This window comes from Periophthalmus magnuspinnatus, chromosome 7, assembly GCF_009829125.3.
Source record: "Periophthalmus magnuspinnatus isolate fPerMag1 chromosome 7, fPerMag1.2.pri, whole genome shotgun sequence".
Taxonomy (NCBI): Eukaryota; Metazoa; Chordata; class Actinopteri; order Gobiiformes; family Gobiidae; genus Periophthalmus; species Periophthalmus magnuspinnatus.
The window spans coordinates 7,015,539-7,037,860 of NC_047132.1; the positions used below are offsets into that span (position 1 = coordinate 7,015,539).

At 39.9% G+C, this 22,322-nt stretch overlaps 3 protein-coding genes across 3 annotated transcripts; 2 read left to right on the forward strand and 1 right to left on the reverse strand.

Moving 5' to 3' along the window:
- Positions 1-3,875: 3,875 nt before the first annotated feature.
- Positions 3,876-5,249, reverse strand: cebpb (CCAAT enhancer binding protein beta). The gene has a single exon (XM_033968805.2). The coding sequence runs from the start codon at positions 5,096-5,098 to the stop codon at positions 4,295-4,297; it is 804 nt and encodes a 267-aa protein (XP_033824696.1). The 5' UTR covers positions 5,099-5,249; the 3' UTR covers positions 3,876-4,294.
- Positions 5,250-8,817: 3,568 nt separating this feature from the next.
- peds1 (plasmanylethanolamine desaturase 1) lies at positions 8,818-18,254 on the forward strand. The gene is made up of 6 exons (XM_033968804.2): positions 8,818-9,012; positions 10,544-10,663; positions 10,738-10,829; positions 11,740-11,884; positions 14,512-14,724; positions 15,734-18,254. Exons 1-6 carry the CDS (start codon positions 8,877-8,879, stop codon positions 15,853-15,855), a joined length of 828 nt encoding a protein of 275 aa, XP_033824695.1. The 5' UTR covers positions 8,818-8,876; the 3' UTR covers positions 15,856-18,254.
- Positions 18,255-18,328: 74 nt separating this feature from the next.
- On the forward strand, positions 18,329-21,759 carry LOC117372954 (ubiquitin-conjugating enzyme E2 variant 1-like). Its single transcript, XM_033968806.2, has 4 exons — positions 18,329-18,416; positions 19,809-19,957; positions 20,752-20,877; positions 21,360-21,759. Exons 1-4 carry the CDS (start codon positions 18,362-18,364, stop codon positions 21,504-21,506), a joined length of 477 nt encoding a protein of 158 aa, XP_033824697.1. The 5' UTR covers positions 18,329-18,361; the 3' UTR covers positions 21,507-21,759.
- Positions 21,760-22,322: the final 563 nt, after the last annotated feature.

Sequence of the window (22,322 nt, forward strand, 5' to 3'; positions counted from 1 at the left end):
GCTAACTAGTTTATTTCTTTATTTTAAAAATGCTTACTTAGCTCTAGATGATTTAACATGTTTGACAATATTATGACATCTATGAATGTGATTTTCCTCATGCAAAACTACCAGGCAGTGAAGAACATTCTCATACAATTACATAATTTATTCACTGAAGCTGTGCATATGATTTAAACTAATTGAAACTGCTCAAATTCATTCATAATCTGACAGTGGGTTTGTGTGATAGTGTATTACATTTTACGTGACTTTTAATTCTTTTGCTTGGCTTGATATTTGAATATGGCTTGGATTTGTTTTGGAAAATAAAACCATAGAGAGGAGGAAGGATGCCATATTAGTATTTGAGTCATTGCGTTAAAAAAAAAGTTTGATATTTCACAACAGCGGTACACATGTTCAGGTGAGCCAGGCTGCGGAGGCCGGAGATTACGGACAGACACTGCCCACTGACGGTAAAGGGAGGAGTGAGAGGGACGGGCTAAACTAAGAGAAAACAGGTCATCCTGCTGTGTGGGAATTTCCCTGTCAGTGCGGAGCAGGGAGAGAGGGGAAGGACGGAGAAGGAGGGAAGGAAAGAGAGGAGGAAAAGGGAGAAGGAAAGGAAAGAGAAAAGAGAGAGAAAGAAGGGGAGCAGGGCAGAGAGGAAAGGAGGGAGAGAGAAGTAGAGAGGGAAGAAAGAGGGAGCAGAGAGGAGAGAGGGAGCAGATAGGGAGCAGGAGGAGCGAAGAGTAGGAAAAGAAGGAGGAGGAGGAGAGAAGTAAAAGGGGTGTGGTCAAGGAGAAAAAGAGGGACAGAGGGAGGGAGAGAGGGAGAGTGAGGAAGAAAGGAGAGGCAGAGGAGAGCGAGGGGGACCAAAAAGAGAGCCGAGAGGGAAAGAGAAGAGTGAGAGAGACACAGCACAGAGAAGGAAACAGGGAGATAGAAGGGAGAAAGAGAAAGAGTGAGAGAGGAGAAGAGGAGCAGAGAGAGGAGGAGGAATGGTGGAAGTTTTAAAAACGTCGTCCAAGAAAAAAATGCCAAGAATGTTTTGTCTATGATGACAACAACTAAAAGCAAAAGGAACACACAGCAATTCTCTGTCACATTTGAAATCAAACAGCTGTATCACAAATACAAATGACTGTTTTCTGGGGTGATTTTTCATAGAAATGTGTCGGCGGGGTAAATGTATTAACCAGCAACTTCAGTACAACTTTACTCTAAGAAGATGTAATTATTCTTTAACCGCTGAAATTCATATTTTATCTACAGCAGAGTATGTTACAATAATAATGCTTTCTAATCAAAACCAAAGAATACAATTGAGATACATAAATGTGTTCATTTTTATTCCAAAAATATTTTATTGTGAACAAGATGGAAGATGCTCATTCACCTTCTTACATTTTTGGATCTATTTTGAGTCCCTATTTCATGACTTGCTTCTTGGTACTTTGTGGCTTCTATTCACAAGAAATGTATGTGTAGTTGCATGAAATGTTGTAGTTTGTTGACATAAAAAGCAATGAATAAAACTGAAATAAAAGCAAATATAGGGTCTGTCCATATTTTGGTGTTTTTTTTTTACTTGCAATGGACCATGCTTTGTCAAGGTTTATACACTTTTAGACTCTGTATTTCCCTGGTTTAACTCAGGCTTAGAACAGTTGTCAGCTCACATTTTGTTCAGTCATAGATTTGAGCCATTTCAGACGTCAAGGCGTTAGTTTTAATCTCGACAACATTCACACTTGCACACACATCAAACTTTTGACCATACTTGGACTAAGCCTGGACTAGACCAGTTTTAATCATTCCCTGAAACACCTTGATTATTCCTGGTATAGTCCTAGTTGGTCCCTATAGTTGTACAACATCTATGCAACACATAAGTATTTAACCCATGTATTGTATTTGTTATGATGACAGTGTTAAATCTTATTGTCTTAGCATAAACCCATTGTCTGGCAGGAGCAGGCGTTTTGTATTGGGTGGGTGTAGCTGTGTGTCACTAGGAGGAAAGGATATTGCAGAAGAGTGTTGAAATAACCTCCACATTCAAAACACGCATTTGTTTACAGCTGCATGGCTTCTCAATCTGCGGTGTGAGGATATATCAGCACTATCTAAAGTTTAACATATTCTGATTGATTTATAGTCAAATTTATACATGTTTAAGTGGTTTTGGCTTGTCCCAGTTTAGACATGGTTAAGGCATGGATATTTGGTCTAGTTGAGACATTGGTCTTGTCTTAGTCTTGGTTTAATCCCAGCTGAGTACAGTCTTAGTCCAGGTTAAAACCTATTTTTCCTGATTTAGTTCTCTCTTAATTGTCTGGACCTGGTCTGACTTTGTGGTCCTGGTTGTACTTGTATGAGCAAAGTGGAGTATTTTGTCTCTAAAGTATACTAAATCATGAAGTTATTATCATTAGAGGTGGGTAATAAAGAATTACATTTACTAAGTTAAATATACTTGTGCATTTGTGCAAACATGCACATTATAGATCTGGTACATTAGTCACACTACGATGTCACAAGTCATCTAATCCTAGTGTTTTACTTCTATTAATAAGTAAGTAATAAATTATTAGGTAACAGTTATGAGCAGCTATAGCTGCAGAGACTTACTCACCCTGGTCTTCACTTCATCCACTGTGTGTGGGTACAGTGTCTGAATGAAATGTTTTGCCAAAGGACACAACAGCAGTTTGTACTGATTGGGACTGACCTTAAGGTCACCACTGTCTGTCTTTATTTGGCACGGGGCAGCTGTACGGCTACTTAAACATTGACTAAGAGTGCGATGAGTGAAGTAATGATAAACCCAAGTATATCGCTTAAGTATAAAGTTATGACTACTCAAATCTTTCTTGAGCTTATTGCTTTTAACATTTTGATGCACACACTTCTGCAGTGTGCTCTAGCCTAAATGTATAATCACATTTACACAGGTGTTCCAGAGTTGCAGACTGTGACCTGAGGTTTGGGAGGAGGTTAGTTGCTGATTAATTTCCATGCAGCCTTGAACCCCTCACGAGGCCAGTGGACTCCGCAGACTATTGACCGAGTTGTGTGCTAAAGATAAAGCTGCATTTCAGTGCACTGTGTGACTGGCTGCATGGGGCCAATACTTACACAGCAAAATGGGGACAGGGGCTAAAATAACTTAATCTGATGATTTGACTTGATCCAAAATATGCAGACTTTAAAAATAGCTAAACAAATCATCTATTGGCTAAATATTGTGGACATGTTAAACCACTGAGATCAGATAGAACCATCAAAAAGTAAAATAACTGATGTCAAACATGCCCAAGTCCAGTTTCTGAATTCAAGTCGTTTGAACCCAGAATAGAGGTTCCCTTTTTTGCTGTGGTTTCTGCTTCTCTCCTGCATATTCACTTCAACATACTTAAGCTGTTTCATTTATTAGTGTCCATTTGTAAGAAAGTGAAAATTGTATTCTATTTCTTTAATTTTATTGTACCTGATCAATAAGCCCATAGGAATGATGACACAATATCAACATTTGGGGGATGGAAATAGAAACTGAACTGCCAATATAGGACTAAGATGAGGGCAGCTAAACCACAACCAAACAATAATGAAAATAAGGATTATTTAAGAATCTGTCTCACTGCAGTATGGAATTGAGTTTTATGGGTAACATGATTGTCTAACACTTTTTGGAGGTTGAACATGACTGATCTATAAGTACATGTAAAACATTTGAAAAGAGTTTGTGATGGGAAATGTCTGAAATAAGATATAGCCCATGAATGCCAAAAAGAGTGTATTCAGAGCATGAATATGTAAAGAGGGTGTACGCCCTGTCTGTTCGCCTACACAGCCTTAAAAACATCACAAAAGAAGAAAGAACCAGAAAATTGTTTAAACAAAGTAGAAATCTGTTTAATTCAATATCAAGTACAATTAAAGCATTTTGCCTTTCAGTTTTAAATAATTAGACGTATTTCATTCATTGCCAATACTATTACAAAGAGTTGCATCATTTCACTGCAGCACAACTCTCTTGCCATGACAACCACTGCTCCACATTCACCAGAAAACGTAGAAATGCACACTCGCATGTAAAACCTGCGCACAAATACTGCATGTACACAAAATCACACCGAGACTGAAGCGAGGTGACATGGGAGAAACATGAGCGATTGCGCAATCATGCACCCACTTGTTCTGCCTCATTCAAAGTGTCCTTGTAAACTCTGATCGTACCGCTCAAATGTGGCTCGTTGAACAATAATTTAAGTCTGTAATATGAGTCCATTGGAGCCTATGGAGGTACCTAACACTGTCCCGTAGCAGATAACAAGTTTCTGAGCGTGGCCAGCTCTCGGGACAGCTGCTCCACGCGCTTCTGTAAACGGTCATTCTCCGCAGCCAGTTCCAGCACTTTATGTTGCGTCTCCAAGTTACGCATTTTGGCTTTGTCTCTGCTTTTTCTCACTGCCAAGTTGTTCCTCTCGCGTCTCAGTCTGTACTCGTCGCTGTCCTTGTCCAGGCGCTTCTTGGACTTGCCGTTGGACATCTTGCCCCCGTGGGACGGTGATCTGCTCTTAGCTGAGGGCGCGGGAGTGCCCGGCGGGCTGGAGCAGGTCGAAGACGCGGTGGAGATGTTTCCCATGCTGCCGCTGGGAGTGGAGTAGTGCAAGTAGGACCTCATGTCAAAGCTGTTCTCCATCTTCCTGTCTTCACTCTCGTCTCTGTCTGCGACTCTGTCCTCGCGGGGTTCGTGCAGATCTGCGTACTGTGCGTAAGGCTCCCTGGGGTCCCTCAAACTGTCGCAATGACTCGCTTCAAGGAGCGCGTAGTTCTTATAGTTTTGCAAAGCACCCACTCTTTTTATTTTGCTTTCCGCCAAAAAGTCTGTGAAGATGTCCCCCTGTGTTTGCGCCTGCGTGGCCAACTGCGGACAGTGCAGACCCGAGTCCAGGTACACGCTGAAGTCTACGGCTCTCTCGCGCTCCTCTAAGCCCAGCTCCGTCATGGAGTCACCGAGCCTCCAGTGAGTGCTGCTGACCGGGGTGATGATGCTGTCGCGACCGTGGAAAGCAAAGCTGCCCTCGTCGTAATAGCCGGCCACTTCCATGGATCTTAACACCCGCCGGATTGCAGGAGCATAGGGCTGTACACAAACCCCGTTAAACTCAGACAACTGTTTCTGTTAAACTCCTCTGTCTGTGTCTGCTGTGACTGTGGACAGCGGACACGCAGGGGTCTAGTTTTGGAATGATTTGACAGGTCCTTCCTGTCTCCCGGGGTTATAAAAACTTGAGGCGGAGCTTGGCTGGGCAGGTGTCTGACGCACAGCGCCCAGCAGCCAACCTGAGCTGCCCGGGACTTTTTTTTATCAGACTCATTCATTAGGCTCCAGCAGGAGATGTGACGACTGACAAGCATTATCGGGGTTACGTTTCATTAGGACTTTTGCATGAGAGAATAGGTCTAGACGAGGAGAACAAGTACCAGGCCGGCCAATATACGGAAGAAAAAGCAGTCCACCATGAAGTTGTGATGTTCACTGTGGCCTGTCTGTGCATAAACACTGAGCACTGACACCGTTGTTTTGTCTGTTTTGAATCACCATTTGTTTTGAAACAGACTCAGACTCATCGAAAAAGCCAATCACAGCTGATACAGTTCAACTGATCGCATCTTGTTGATGCGTAATGACCAAAACACGGACGCCATAAGTGATGTGATAAAGGTCACGCAGCTGTTTTACCACAACATCAGACCAGAGACCAGTCTAATCAGCCTCAATCAATGAAGAACAGATTAAAAAGAACCATCTTAGGCCTCTGTGAAGTAACTTAATTCACAGAGGCCTTCACGGGATTTCAGTTGAATCAGTCGAAAAATGCAGTTGGCTAGAGAACAAAATGAACAAACTTAATTATCTTAAAATAGGTACTATATTTTAAAGTAAACACTCCTACTGACACAGTAACTTGCAAAGCGAAAACATGTAAAAGGAAGGTATTACTATGGCTTAGTTAAGTGAGCACTTACTGCCATCTGGTGCTAAACTGTGCAAACAACACAAGACAAGATCTCATAAGGCACTGAAATATCATAGGCTAAAACAATCCTCATCACACTTTAGCAGTGGAAATTTGATTCTGAAACACACAAAGTCCATCACCCTGTAGTCCACACTCTGAACGATTAATGTAGTTTTCTCATGCGGCCAGAAGAGGGCGAGGGATAGGCAAAGGACTGGATAAGATCATTTTAAGTACATATTAAGTGAGAATTGTATTTACTTAAAATGCCAGTTAGATTCACATATAGTCTAGACATAGACTAATTACTAAAAAAGGGAAGCCACAGGAACCTCATCAGTAGTCCAATAAGCTGTCAATGCATTTGCTTTGAGTGTTGCAAAACGAAAAAAAAATTGCCTAAATGTGCGTAAAAGTTAAACTGTTCCTTAGATTTGGAATGTTCAACTTGTGTTATTACTAAAATAATTTTGTTCTTCATCTATATCAGAGATGCACTGTTCCTTGTTAAACTTGTGTAGACCTGACGTTTAACACGCAGAGACGCGCCTGTCAGTGAAGTCACAGGAGTGAAGCCGGGTGGAGTCAGGAAGTGCGCTCTAAGTCTCTACAACACGATTGGCTGCTCGGGTTTATAGTCCGCCTCTCCTATAAGACGATTGGTTATTTAAATCAAATACTCGCACCTGATTGGTCAAAATTGTGACACTGTCTATGGGCTGAGAAATGGACGATTTGATTGGTTCCTGTCAGCGGCTTGCAAAAACTCTAGAGGACTACAGCAAATGTAGCAGCATCTTTCTCAATATTAATAAAAGCCCTATAATGGGTTTCATTAATGTAGGCTATGTTTAATTGCCATTTGGTCTATATAGGGAGAATGACATCAACTCGGCTACTACTAATAATGCCTTACATTTGTAACATTTGGTACATTTGTAAGCAATGTTCCCTCTAATTTTTCACGAGTCCGAGCAAACACACAAACTCCCTGAGCGGTCCCATGGACCACTGTGAGCGAGATCAGACCTGTGCACTGTGGTCATGCTGCATCGCATCCATCCAAGTGAAATGGTTTATTAAAAGAATCAAATTACCGCATTTACATTTCTGTTATAAGACTTTTAATTAAGTGCTTTAGCCACAAATCTTGCTCATGACCTGTGTAGTATGTTAATGCTATTGGAAGTATAAATATTTCATTTTAACTATGGCAAAACATGAGCTTCCAACCAAATCAAGACAACTGTAAACTCCAATGTTGAAAACATTTTTATTATAAAGCTCTGACTTGTATTATGAGTATAAGCCATTGTGTGAAGCTTTTGTTGTGACTGAGTGAGATTGTCCTACTGTGGTCTGGGAGACAGTCCGTTAACTCTTTTTCAGTATATGACACGATCATTTGATTTTTACAACTCATAAACTAGTGACAGTCAATGACCAATACACACTGAGAGGAATCTGTATCTGCACACCCAGTTGTACATTTATATATCATATCAAAACACAATATAAAATGTATATTTGTATATAAAATATAGTCAAAACAAGTGGTATGGGTCAAAATAAATATATATTTACAAACCATACACTGCAAACAGTGAACAAACACACACACTTCAAAATGTAAACAAACACACTGGAAACTAAGAACACACTGGACATGATTGTACAATGTGACAGTCAGTCTGTTACAGTGGCTCAGTGGTTAGAGGTTGGAGGATCGACTCCGGCTCGGACCAACTTCTGTCATTGTGTCCTTAGGCAAGACACTTCGCCCAAGTGGTGTGTGCGTGATGATTGGTGGTGGTCAAATGATTACACATGTATCATGTGTAACGATTAGCTAATGCTAATCGTTACACATTATATATTTGACCCACAATTAAGTCAATAGCAGTGCGCCCGAGGGCGGGCCGTCGGAACTTTAAGAGGTTAAACACTTAGCATCATTGGCGAGTTTTCACTCCACATCGGCCACATCGGCTAAAACACTGACAGCGGCGCATGAGGACGCCTGTCAATGACGTTAAGCTGCGCAAATACGTATGTGAATCACATTTCTGGCTGGAGCAGCTAGTTGCCGGTCACACTCACTGACTCACACTGAAAAATAGCGCAGAATGAATTGTTCTGTGTTTATTTTAATTTCAACTTCGGTTCGATTTTTTTGTGCGCAGCACAGATTTTCTGTGCGCGGAGACCGTGTCAGCAGTGCGCAATTACGCACGCGCGCAGTTTAGAGGGAACAGTGTTCGTAAGCCTCGTTCATTAATAACTCTACACTCTGTGGTGGTGAGTTGAACTGCCGTGAAGAGGTGAACCCGACCACCAGTAACTCGTTCATGCACTCACCACATTCATATATAGAAATATCTTTGCCCCAGGACACGAGTCTCGTGATGGAGCAGTGTGAGTCACATGTTAATAAACGCAGGTGTGCCCATCTGCCCTGTGCTGCACGCTCATGTTCAGCTGCAAGGGCAGGCTCACAGACTAACAGTATTATGGGAATATTAATCAACCCAAACTTAAGCTCAGTGATATTTTTCTAGTAAGTGGACTCACTGGCGTATGATGAGCCTCTACAGAAAAGAATAATGCATTTTATGCATTTTACATCACGTGTATTATTATTATTATTATTATTATTATTATTATTATTATTATTATTATTATTATTATTAGTTAAAGCACATTTAAGTGGATTCATTACGATGAACACATGTGTAAGATGGCCGGCGTGGCTGAACGTCAGTCTGTGTCACTTCCGGTAAAAGGAGTCCTCTAGTGTCTCACTATCCTACCCTGGTTCCTGCTACGAGCGGAGGCTGAAGGGGCTGGGCTCGCACTGGAGAAATGGCGAGTATGGAGAGGCAGGACGGGCGTGGAGTGGAAACACCGAGCCCAGAGCCCCCGACATTGGCCCGGACAGCGGCCAGATGGGGATCACAACACGCGGGGGCCCGGGAACTAGCCAATTTATACTCGCCAGGTGAGACGAAGCCTCTCCCAGCGCGACTCACGGGACTGTCCACTGATTTAAGCGGGCCACATAACTGCCGACTGCAATTAGTTTCATAGTTACATTAGCAACTTAGCCAAAACTGAATTTGTCGTTTTTCTATTCAGCTAAACGAATTTCGCTTTAGTTAGAAGAACAGTTTACTAGTTAGCGTTAACGTTAGCTTATCCGGGAACACAGGAAAGAAAGAAGTTTGCATTGTAGTTGGCTTTGTTTTGGAGATTTTGAGCACTAAGCACCATCGGGGAATTGAAGGGTATACCTCCACAATACACAGAGCTATTGTATGCAGAAGATAATACACACAGTTTAGGTCAAAACAGTGTTAGGCTAATGTACACCCTCTTTAACTCTACCTTTGCTACCAGCAGTTGTTAGGAAGAATCTAGCACTTCAATTTGGCAACTAAGTAACAAAGGCGTTCTAGTATGTTTACTGTCAAGGACTGTCACTGGGACTAAACCAGGATTAACCAGAATCTGAGCCACAACTAAGAGGTTTACATCAGGGGGAAATGTACAAAACCAGGTCTAAACTAGATTCAATCCTTGTTGTCTTCCTGGGTTTGCCCATGTCAAAACCTGGACTAAGGCAAGACTAAATCAGGACCATCCAGAACCTGAACCACAACAAAAAATCTACATAAGGTGGACTAAAATGGGAAATTAAATGAAATCAGGAATAAACCAAAACTAAACCAAGTTGTATATAAAGAAAGGTGTAACCATAAAAACCTGGGCTAAACTGGGACTAAAATACAATAAAAAATACGTGTAGGTGGCAGCATACCAGTCTGTCACATGGGGCACAAGAATCACTGAGTCACAATCTGAAATCCACACAATGTACACCCATTGTACAAATAGCAGCCAGCAGTTTTGGGGAGGGGTAATTCTATTGATATATATTTATTGACCAGCTCTTCCTGTGTAGCCAAAACACTCATATTTCAGGTCTAACAGCTATTTAAAATGTATTCGTTCAAGGTGTTGCTTTTTCCTCAGTGTATTTGCATTTGGTTAGTCAGCTACTTTCACAACCTGAACATTACAAAATGAGGAACAAGGCCTGAGGAAAATTCTGTTGAATCTAGGGTAAGACATAATTCCTAGCCAGTTACAAGGGCTGCAACAAGTTAGTCGATTAATCTTAACTAAATGATTATTTAAATAATCTTGTAATGGAATAATCATTGACTGGTCTATACACAGACTCCAAAGAAGATGTTTTAGGACTTGGACAGGGCAGTAAATACTTGAAACTGACACAGGAAATGTGTAAATTGTGTGTTTTTGATAAAAAGCTGTACCAAGCTGTCCACAAGCAGTTTCACTTCAGCTTTATCTGGGTAAAATTTTGTGAAGATCTGATATTTACAACCTTTTTAACTAACTAATCAATTAATCAAAAAAAAAAATGTTGGTTGCACCCCTACTTGACACAACAAATAAATAAAACATGTTTCTTAAATTAATTATTTTTAACGGTCTTCTTTTCCAAGGCAAAAGGTGTCAGGAGTGGATAAGTGTCATCCTTTGCTTTTCTCTAATGGCCTTTAACTTCATTCACCTCCTCGCCAATTTCCACCTGGGCCATGTGTGGTATATTTTGTTGGGCATTGGTAAGAACAGACTTTAACAATCACAATACTTATGTTGTATGTTGATTTGTTTTGACTAATAATATGACTTTCAGTTGCAGGAATCCTGACAGCAGACTTTGCCTCGGGGCTCGTTCACTGGGGAGCAGATACATGGGGGTCTGTGGATTTGCCTGTTTTTGGAAAAGTAAGCACAACTACTGTATGCAGCTTATTCTGCCCATTTTTATATATTCATGACTGCTACTGATCTGCACCTTTGGTTCGTGTTGGCACTTCCTGTTAAGTGGGAATCTTCATTTCAATGGAGAAGTATGGACAAGTTTTGCAGCTAAAATATGATATAAAATAGGATGATTTGTGTAAAATATGCATTGTTGTAAAAAGTCAACAATGCCCTTCCCTAGGTGGCTTGAAAATGGCTTTGTAGTCTGAAAATAACTTAATTGCTGCCAAGATCTGCGGCCCTATGCAAATCACACAAATGTAATGATAATAGAGGCGCTATTAGCAATGTTGTGTGGCCAGTTATGATCCTGCAAATAGTGAACGCCAGGTTAAATTTCAAGTTCTTTATTGCACATCAAACTTGCGCAATACAATAATAAAACACAGTATAATATGAGTTGGGATTTTAGGCATAATACACTTCTTCCTACATGTTTCTATTTTATCCAGAAACTACATTATAAATATAATATATAATATAATATATATTTGTAATTCAGCTGTTTCTGTTACCTCTCTGCATAGATTGCTTTAGATCACTAAAAGAAGCAAAAGGCATCTTATTTACTGTCCAGCTTGTTGTTGGGGAAGAGAAGGTTTGACAAACTGGGACCGCCTAGTGTTCTTCATATATGGGAAACATTGGATTGATCGTTTCTTGGTTGGTCTGTAGTTCAGTGTTTAACTTTCACCTCATGAAAGCACAACCTTGAAGACTTTTTTGTGTCTGTGAATAACTAATGTAAGGTTGCATGTTTCACATCTTCTGAAGAACTGAGACAAGATTTAACATATTGGGAGGGGCTTTGTTATTTGTATATTTTAATATGTCTGTTTTTCACACATTTTGCTGTCTATCTATTCCTCAGGCTTTTATAAGGCCATTCAGAGAGCACCACATCGACCCCACAGCCATCACACGGCACGACTTCATCGAGACCAATGGAGACAACTGTATGCTCACCCTGGTCCCTTTAGCTAACATGGCCTTTAACTTCCTCACTCTCTCTCCTGGTGAGTTTAAGACCAAAAACTAATACCCCAATATGTCAAAAATCAAATGGACAAAGAACAAAACCAAGGTGCAGAAATATACCTTTATGGCCCTTTTTTGGACAATTACACTGCAGCGTGACTATGGCTGTTTCATATGCTATATCCCTTTCCTCCATGTGCAGAATTATCTTGTTAGCGTTTGCATTTTGCTTTGCCTGGAATGTTACATAGTACGGCATTAACTGTATCCATCTTGCATTTAATGTGCGAACTCAGCTGGGCCGCTTCTCCACAGATCTGGGGCCTCATTTATAAAGCTTCCTCTGCGTCACACACAGGATTTATAAAATTAAGTGCAGCACTTTACTTATCTCTACACCAGCTAGGCGTGGGATGATATTGAAATTTAGTGTCACATTTATCATAGTAAAAATAACTGCGATTAACGATTATTTCATGATAATTATTAAAGCTGCTGACAGTTTAAAATGTTATGGATATGAATAATTATAAGTTTAATCTTATGATTAAATTCCATGTTTAAAGAACTGTTAAAGAATAATAGTATTGTACTTTGTAATCAGTGAAAACAACTACGATCTAGTGGAGAATATTCTGGATGAGTAGGGCCATCAACTGAAATTTGGGGGCCCGGGGCAAGAAGTCTCACATGGGCCCCCCCCCCTCTAATACAGATACAATAGGAAGAGAGTCCAAATCTGGACTCCTTAACCCTGGGACAACAGACTCCTTCGTCCACCCCGTCAACTCCCCTGTGGATAGTTTTTTTCTGCACATTCAGGTGATACAATGGCAATTATCTTTATTGCCGACTATCACGATTATATAAAATGTCCCACGAACGATTATTGACGACCCTTTTTATCACGATAAACAATATTGTTAATTGCGCCATCTAGGAGCCTAGTGTGCGGTCTCTCCAAAGTCCGGAGAAAAGATGACACTCATGGAGAGAAGCAGAAGTGAAGAGAATTTGTGGAAGTGTTTGATCAGTAAATCGTCAGAAAATAGGCTCCATTGTATAAAATAACGACATTCGGATTTGTGCATTTAAGCAGATGGCCAAAACATGCAGAAAGGCTGTTTATTCCACTCATTATTCTCATCCATATTATGCATTTGAAGCCATGTGCTCTTGTGCACCAGGGAGTGCACTTTCCCGGTGCAGCCCTGGACCTCTTAGTCCGTGCTGTGACCATAGACTTCTATATACAGTCTATGGCTGTGACCCAACACAGAGAGGATCAAATAACGATGTGACCTGAGAGAAAACTCTTCCCTCAAACAGAGCACATGAACAAGACTTTAATTTAATGAAGCACTGGGACTAAATGCAGCTTTTTACTTTACGTTTGCCTTTCTGGACCGTGCGCCACAGTGGTCCGAGTTCTCACATGAGTCTACTGTCCAAGCCTAACGTGAACACAGAATTTCCCCTGCATTTTTTTCTAAAGGAGTTCTTACTTGCCCTCAAGGGCCCTCCCTGTCTAAATAAAAAAAACAAACATAATAAAGTCTGTGCCTGTCTCAACCCAGGCCCGTGCACTCAAAGAGCTAAGCAGAGTTTTGACATCCCGTGCAGCGTTTTATTGGCAGAATAACAGCACCTGAAATGTCTCTGATGCGTTTACTGTTGTGTTTGCTGTTGTGTTCTACCTACACTGGGAGCCCTCGCTGCTGATCCATGTGTCCCTTGCTCCTTTCATTGATGCACTCATAGCCCCCTCTTTGACCATTCAAACCTCCACGTGCACGTATCTATGTGCGTGGACAGGGCCAATCCTCACATACATATCATAGGCATACTTGAAAATATAATAATTAAAAATAAACAAACATGCTGTATGCTAATCTGCAAAGACGTACTACCTAAATATTGTGACATCTAAGTACCATAACACAATTTATTCTGTCATTTTATAATTTAAATTGAGATAGAGAGCTGTTGGAATCACTTTTATTTTTGTGTTTATTTGTAAACAAGCTTTTAATATGACTGTGGAGCATCTCCCCCTCTCTATGTCCCTTGCGTCTCCGTCAAATCCACTGATCATCGGCTCATGTTTAGGCAGTGCTCATTTATGAGTCACTTTGCATGGTCCTTCTATGTTGAATTTGAGGTGTGGCGAGGGCATGACGCAGCGCGAGTTCACGTGTGCAAATTCCCAGGGGGAATCTTTAAAGCACAGATTGCGTGGTGGAGTGCGCACTGAGGGTTTTTAGACATCAGGTTTTTGCGTGGCACATGTCTCTCGTGGCTATTACGAGTACGCACTTGCTTAGGAAAATTCCTACACAATCCTTTATAAATGAAGCCGCTGACCTGTAACAGCTGCTTGTCCCCATGGTCTCCCAACCCTAAGTGTAATGCCTTGTGTGGAACAATTTAGCCAAAGCAATGATAATCTCCATGGAGAAAATTACATAGTGCACCTTTAACCATGATAGATGTATTTTTAATCAATTCAACAGTAAGTTGTAGTATAGAATTCTAACCTGCCCTCCAGCTCTATTTTATTTTATTTTTTTAACTATTAGCCCGTTTGAAAGTTGCAATGTCATGTGAATGCAACCTCTTCTTGTCGATAAATCTATGAATGACATCACATCCTTTCTGTGTCCAGCGGAGATCTACCATATCTACCCATTCTACTGCTACTTATTTGCACTGGGCATTTTTGTGACGCTGACGAACCAGATCCACAAATGGTCGCACACGTACTTTGGGCTGCCTCGCTGGGTCGTGTTTTTGCAGGACTGTCACATCATCCTCCCCCGAAAGCACCACCGCATCCACCATGTAGCCCCACATGAGACCTACTTCTGCATCACAACAGGTGAGGGTCAGCAGGGTGGCTTAGGGGTTCTGGTCAGTACGTATGCTTGTGTCTGCATGAGTGGAATTGATGTCCTGCTCTGATAAGGTGCACTCTGTGACTTTCTGGTGGAAAGTCCGCCACCTTGCCTTCGTGGAGTTATTGCTTTATCTGGAGTGATATATTGGAATGATAAATTAAAATGAGGCATGGCAAGTTTTTTTTTTTTAAGTAAATAAAAACTTGCAAATCTATTAACACTTATTTGCACTGGGTGGACAAGTGTAATAGAGCTTCAGTGTATGTTAAGTCCATTCACCAAACTTGTTCTAATAATTCCTGTGCTTAAAGATTCTGTTCCCAATTTCTTACAGTTTTGAAGCTTTTAAACTTTGAGCAGAGCTCCAAACTCATTCCCCACTTTCTAATGCATTCCTAACATCCCAATTCTTCACTACAATGACTTTCCATGCAACAGAACTTGCCAACAGCATTTGCGATCAATAAAATGCTTTATAATTAGATGTAGATTATACATGTAGCATAGCCATTTTTCAGCAATAAAGGTAAGGAAAATGTTTTGCTTGCTAGGGGGTGATCCCTCTTTAAAAGGGTGGTGCCTTAGTTCTGCAGTTTTGAACAGGAAGTCAATGCACCTGTTTCTATTATTAGGTTGTTTTAGATAAATATTGTGGTTTATGTTTAACTAAATGTATAAAAAAAAAATCTACATGTTAACAGATTATTACTAAATATCTCCCAAAAAGGCATAATATGTGTTCTTTATGAGGCTGTATAAAACATGGATGACTATATATGTTCAGTGAGGTGTTATAAGAGCCATTCACACATGTAGCCTGACTTGGGTATTTATCTAGTATTTTGCCAGAACAGGGTCATGTGTGAACAAAGCCAGAACTGATTTCCCTGCATATTCCCAGGTAAATTATTGGGAATATGCAGGGCAGGCCTATGTGTGAATAAAGCCAATCTACGTGCAAATGGACCTAAAAAGTATCTGTGTTTTTAGGTTGGCTGAATTACCCTTTGGAAAAACTGGGATTCTGGAGAAACCTGGAGGATCTGATCCAAGGAGTGACGGGAGAGAAGCCCAGAGCAGATGACTTAAAGTGGGCTCAGAAAGTCAAATAACTGCCCCCTACCTCAGAAGACAGTGGTCATTTTCAGGCCTCTCATCCCTCTTATGCCTGTTTAAAACGTATTGGAAAAGGAAATCTAACCATTTTGATGCCATAGCTTTAAGTATTGCACATTTTATCTAATCTTCAGGAGGAGGGCTTTATTGATGGAGTATGTCTCACTGCAGACCTTTGATGTTTGCAGGGCCTATATCTTTTTACATACTAACATGACACATCATACTGTTTTTGCTCAAAAAGGTTGGTCAAAGAAAAAGATAAATCACTCAAATATCCAAACAAATACTTGAAAAATGAAAAATACTATTCACAACTGAGATAGAGTATACTTGATAAATCTCAGTTGCTCCTCTTAAAATAGGAAATGACAAACAATGGCAGTCTGTGCTAAAAATAGTGACTCGGAGCAAAACCAATGTTGAAAGCAAATGAACAAATAGGTTACTGTTACATTTAATTCTTTAAAAAACGTGAAAATATTTAGGTTAAAAGCCACACACCTCTGGGAAAGATATTGGGTCAAAAATAGCATTTAAAGGTTACTGATAAGATGTGAAAAGAAAGAGCACATGATACATTACTATAATACATATGAAGTCAATATAACTTTCTTCTGTAGGTCAGTCTCTCACACAGCTAACATATTTCACCTTTTTATCTGGTGAATTTAGAAGCTCACATGTTCATATATTTTATCTTGTTTCATTTACAAGAGGAACATGTTTCCTACCAATCTGCCTTATGTACTTCTGATGCAGTAATGATACTGAGGTTTAAGCAGCATCTGATGAGTAGCAGTTTCCTCTTTCTGAGAATAAGGTCTCAGAATGAGCTCCACTGAATTGTGCCAAACCTAAACGCATGATCCCACTCTCAAAGGTGAAATGTAGACTGACCAGCTTCGGTTTCAGGGCTAAACATGCACAAGTAATGTCCACTGACTATTGCCTTGGCATTGCCATATTGGTTTGGGCTTCAGTGAAGTTTGAAGATCCACAAACATCTCCACTTTGTAAAGTAGAAACATTGTGTCCTCTTTTTCTATTTGTAAATGTGGTGTACAGCCGTTAACTATGCAGCAGAGTAGGATGCCCGTACCTTTATGTCTTAAATTTAGGGTTTGATTCAAATGCCTTTATTTTTTACTTCACAGTGAGCAACAAGTAGAGAAATGGAGCTCATTTACAACAGCATGACAGCATTTCTTTAGATGCTTAGATGTCACAAACAGACATCAGGTTGCATGCATTTGGCATGTTGGCTTGTGCAAGCAATACACTCAGTCACCAACCTCTATGGGATAACACTCCTGATGACACTCCAAGGGAAAATGAAGGCCCACCAAAGCAAATACCTCAAAGGGTTTAAGAAACGACAGATTTACAAGAATCCTATAATAGGATACTGTACAAATTAAAAACAGTTCTAATTTGCTTTATGTATTCCAGTTTTGAATCCTTCTACTTGATTCTTGTATATAATAGGTCAATGATCAGAGTACACTGCAGATTGCACATTGTTGGTTGGGTGTTTTTAGGAAAGCTCCTCTTTGCTTCATGATGTGATGTAAGCAAAGTGTTGGGTGATCAAAAGTTTGAATTCCTGCTTGGAGCTTTTTCATTGTTATAGGGATGCGTTTATTTTGTGTTGTGGCTTAAATACTGATTAAACATAGGTGATGATAGCTATTAAAGAAAACATCAACCATGCCATAAACTGTAAACTTTGTAAATTAAACTGGATTATTTAGAAATAAGCCATAATACTACAAAGTTTGTGAACATAATCATTTTAAATGAGAAAAATATTTTATTTAAAATTTTGCATTTATAACTTGCTAATCTGAGGACCACACTAGGTGATCTAGTTTATAATGTAGCATTGGTGTCAAGTGCTAAAAATACAGCTGCTGTTTTTGAAGCGCAGTAGTTTGTCGTTGTCAGCTCTTTGCTAAAAATGAAAAGGATTCGAGCCTGAGGTTTCACTTAAGCAATAGATTCAATCGAAGCTTGATTTTTCAAAGAGGTTTTTGTGGATACCTGCTTCAAGACAGCTCCTGTCAAGTTCAAAAACCTGTTTCTCTTTGCATATAAAGTTATTACGGTGAGGATGTTTTCTATTTTGTTGGGTGACAAAATTGTATTGTACTTGTGTAAAATAATCAGTTGTTCTTGAATGGCCTTATCCCCCTTTACTGTAACTTGCCAGCATTATAGGAAGCAATCCACTGATTTGAAAATGTCATATTCAAGCCCCATTTGGATGTGATGGGTGGTTGCCAATGGAGGATTTAGATATCAGAATAATGCCTTGATGCCTTTCAGTTGTCTTCTATTTGGAAGACTTGTACATATTGAAAAATATTTATAAATAAACTGCTACACCAATGTTTATTGATAACCGTTGTGTTCATTTCATTTAGTTTCGTAATAGTAATTGTATCATTTTAAATGACCACAACAGCAAATGTGCTGCGCGTGCACGAGCCGTGACAGTGCATGCGCGTGCACGAGCCGTTGTGTCGCGACAAGATGGCGGTCTCCGCCGGATCAGGTAAACGTTTCCGATAATTTAATGAGAGATATGGCTTTATTGCCTACTCAGAACCGCTTTAAATTCACGCGGGCCAGTTATTAAGTCCTTATGGTATCTTATTTATCTAGTGACAAACGCGCAGACTCACAATATGTAAGTTAACGGGCCGGTTCACAGAATGAATAGCGGTAACGTTAATTTAGTTCGTTTGGCTAACTAGCTGTAAATAACTGCAAAAGCGATGTGCTCAAGCTCCGCGGTGGGGCTTTGGTTAAACACTGCTAAAGAACAGGGAGGTAGAAAGCCACTGGGTAGTTTGTGCATCACTAGCATCAAAAGTTGTCGGCATCCATATGTACCTTTACTTTAGCCTGATGCTAACTCACAGCAACAGCACCGGAGCCTGGCCACATAATGAGCTTTACACTGGAGAGGACCTCAAGCATTATAACGACCTGCCCGAAATATAGCGAGTAGAGCTTGACATTTGCTTAACAGTGATTAAAAGTAAAGGACGGTTTCTAGACGTCTTCCCCTGTATTCATTTCTTTGTTGAGTTCAAACTGGGGAGTCGCTGCTGCTCGTGTTACCCATAGGCCCACACGACTGGACAGTCGCTCGAGTGTGGACAGCTCGAGGGACAGTGCAGCATCACGATTGTGTCTGCAGAGGACAAATCATGCAGCCTGCCATACGAGAGAATAGACCAGCTGCTAATGTTGTTTATGTGCTTTTATACCGGGTCTGTCTGCGTTCATGTGAAACTAAAACATGAGACTTGAAAATTACCGCATAATCTTACCAACTTTATATTGGTCAGATAAACTAAATTATTGTCTTTTCTTCTGTAACCTTTAACAAAATGGATGATGGTTATTTATTCACACTATTCGAAATATTATAATAAGAGGCTGAAGAAACTGGCATAGTTGTCTTCCAGCTGGAGAGTAGAGAGGTATGAGAAAAGAAGAGTTTCAAAGGAAGTCATCTGAACGTTTTGACCGATCAATATCTTCAGAATGAAGATGTCTCCCGCATGACAATTGAAACCATTTCAAAAATTGAAACATGTTCTACCATAGACCACTGCTGGATGAATGAGGGATTACAAATGCAAGAGTAGGAGAGCATAATTAATAGATTTTTCTTTATTTAAAGTACAATGAAACTGCATAGGGTTTGTCTTGAGCTGCTGTGACTGTGCTGTATGAGCCAAAATGATGGAAGGTATTGAATGATCTTGATGGAAGACCATGCAAAATTAATGTAGAACCAAATATATCTTCATGTGGCCCTCCAAATCAATCCCAGGACCATCTTGCTATGACACGAGGCATTGAAACCACTACTCCACTGTGAGACCACAATCTAAATCATTTCATTAAATGTGTTGTTTGTGTGCATTTACAGGTGTTAAAGTTCCTCGTAATTTCCGGCTCCTGGAGGAGCTGGAGGAGGGGCAGAAGGGTGTGGGTGATGGGACAGTCAGCTGGGGTCTGGAGGATGATGATGACATGACTTTAACACGGTGGAGGGGGGTGATCCTGGGCCCACCCAGGGTGAGTCTATACACAGGGTATTGTGATAAAGGGAGGTTTCACTCTGATGGGTAAATATTTTTTTTCATAGTCATACTGATTCTGCATGTCCTGCATGCTGAATGGGCCTTAGTCATAAAGTGTCAGTTGATAGTATCTACAAATGTTCGTAAAAACATTGCGTCATAACAACATAAAAAAAACATGATTTGTCCAACATTTAGAAGTTTGTGTCAGTATAATTTTCTCTAAAAGACCAAAACTCAGGCCTTAGCTCTCCTATGAGATTATCTATTATGATCAAATTTTAGAAAGTGTTACTACTGCAAGATACTAAAGATGGGTTTTACTAGTGACACGTCTTCCTGTTTTGAGGGATTTTTGGGGACTTGCCCATTCATAAGATGTAATGTTCTGACTTACAATTTTTGATTACTGTGCCAACAGTCCTTATTAAACCCATAGATTAGTTGATTCGTCACTCAAAGTTATGATGCCAGCCACATTGATAATGACAATTTTGAGGATTTTTTTTCAAACTGGGCAATGAACGTGTTTGAAGTAACATATAAAGTAGAATCATAAACATGTAAAGTAGAACCATAATCTCAAACCAAATCATAGAATAATCGTCAAACAAGAAAATAAATTTGATCATTTGAACCCGACAATGTTTATAGCACCAGAAGTTACAGATTCCCATGACAACAGCGACATTACATCATCACTTCTGTCCCTCAAGTGTTGGCAAAAAAATCTATGCTAATTATATATTTTCATTTTTACCTGTCACTTACTTCGTGTTCTTTTCTCAGACGAGTTACGAAAACCGGATGTACAATCTGAAGGTGGAGTGTGGGCCCGGGTACCCAGAGTCTCCTCCGTTCGTCAGATTTGTCACAAAGATAAACTTGAATGGTGTTCACAACTCCAACGGTGTGGTACGTATCTGTCTGAAATAAGAAATTGGGTTACTTACTTAAAGTACTTGTGCTGTTTACATTTTGTATGATACTATTTGCTGTACACTTGCGTAAAAGAAAAGCTATATGCAATGTCAACAGATGCAGCATTTTGTGCACAGTTGTGGAATCCAATCATTAAATTTTAGTATCATGACAATACTATCTTCAAAACAACAATTGGGATATTATACCTTTAAAAAAAAATCAATTAAGCCCTATACTCTAGTATAAATGTTTGCTATAGCCCAAGTTATGAAGTTAAGGGTTCAGTCCTTGTCACTGACAATGCCAGTGGAGGTGCAGTCACCCCCATCTACACTTCATTGTCATTGCATTCATCTATTTATTTCAAGCACACATGTGTATCAGGTACACTTAAAGCACATTTCACAAATCTGTTCCCATATAAGCGTGGGAAGACATCGATGCGACTGTTCATTTAGCATGTCTTGTTGCAGGTCGACATGCGAGCAGTGTCCGCTTTGGCAAAGTGGCAGAACTCCTACAGTATTCGGATGGTTTTACTGGAGCTGAGACGACTTATGACGTGTAAGGAGAACATGAAGCTTCCCCAACCTCCGGAGGGCCAGATCTACTCCAACTGACCTCTAACCTCCCCGTGGCCCCTATATGACCCTTATGAACCTGTACCCCATAACAATTTTTTCCTAAATCTTCTGTTTTGTTTCCTCCATTCAAACATCTCGTCTCTTAAAAACATGGAGTCTTGAGAGTTCATTCCTTTGTTGATGGCATTTCTTTAGTCCCCATCAGATGTGACCATTCAAATACTGTACTTATTTTTTATTATTTGTTAAATCTGATTGTACAAAAACATAAATAATCTTATTGAGTGTTCGACTGTGTGATTGTGTCTCTTTGTAATGCTGAAACTAGTAGTATCTTGAGCATGTATGCATTAGTATAATAGACAGAATAGCGATTACTGTACCTAATTTCTAAGTACCAGTAAATGTGAATTATCAGATAGACATTTGGGTATGTTTACAAGAAAAATAGACACACATACAGCATAAACACAATTTAAACATAATAAAATCTAGCTTTATCCAAGTTTACTCAGAAAATATATATTTTTTAAATGTATTTTTAATATGCCTTTCATATTAGTCTTTTACATCATACACTGTCAGTGGTTCTCAAACTGGGATGTGTCTGCAATTAGTAGGTTAAATATAAGGTGCGTTCACGTTTGGTCCTAGTTTAAGCCCAACTTGGCCCTGGTTTGGTTTTGAGTCTTGGTTTAGTCCTGTTTTAGTAACAATTTTGATGTGCTTTGGATTAAATTTTGTCTTATATTCTCTTCTCTGGGGTCTTGTTTATAACTACTTCACCAGTAGTGTAGTTCTGGTTTAGTACTAGTTAAAACCCGGGTTAGTCCTATTGCTGAGTTACAGATG

Excerpts from the sequence above, each read along its gene's own strand:
- cebpb (XM_033968805.2), bottom strand. The coding sequence starts at position 5,098 with ATGGAAGTGGCCGGCTATTACGACGAGGGCAGCTTTGCTTTCCACGGT.
- peds1 (XM_033968804.2), top strand. The coding sequence starts at position 8,877 with ATGGCGAGTATGGAGAGGCAGGACGGGCGTGGAGTGGAAACACCGAGC. Across the intron at positions 9,013-10,543 it reads AGCCAATTTATACTCGCCAG|GCAAAAGGTGTCAGGAGTGG; the intron begins GTGAGACGAAGC and ends TTCTTTTCCAAG. Across the intron at positions 14,725-15,733 it reads CTACTTCTGCATCACAACAG|GTTGGCTGAATTACCCTTTG; the intron begins GTGAGGGTCAGC and ends CTGTGTTTTTAG.
- LOC117372954 (XM_033968806.2), top strand. The coding sequence starts at position 18,362 with ATGCGCGTGCACGAGCCGTTGTGTCGCGACAAGATGGCGGTCTCCGCC. Across the intron at positions 18,417-19,808 it reads GGCGGTCTCCGCCGGATCAG|GTGTTAAAGTTCCTCGTAAT; the intron begins GTAAACGTTTCC and ends GTGCATTTACAG. Across the intron at positions 20,878-21,359 it reads TTCACAACTCCAACGGTGTG|GTCGACATGCGAGCAGTGTC; the intron begins GTACGTATCTGT and ends GTCTTGTTGCAG.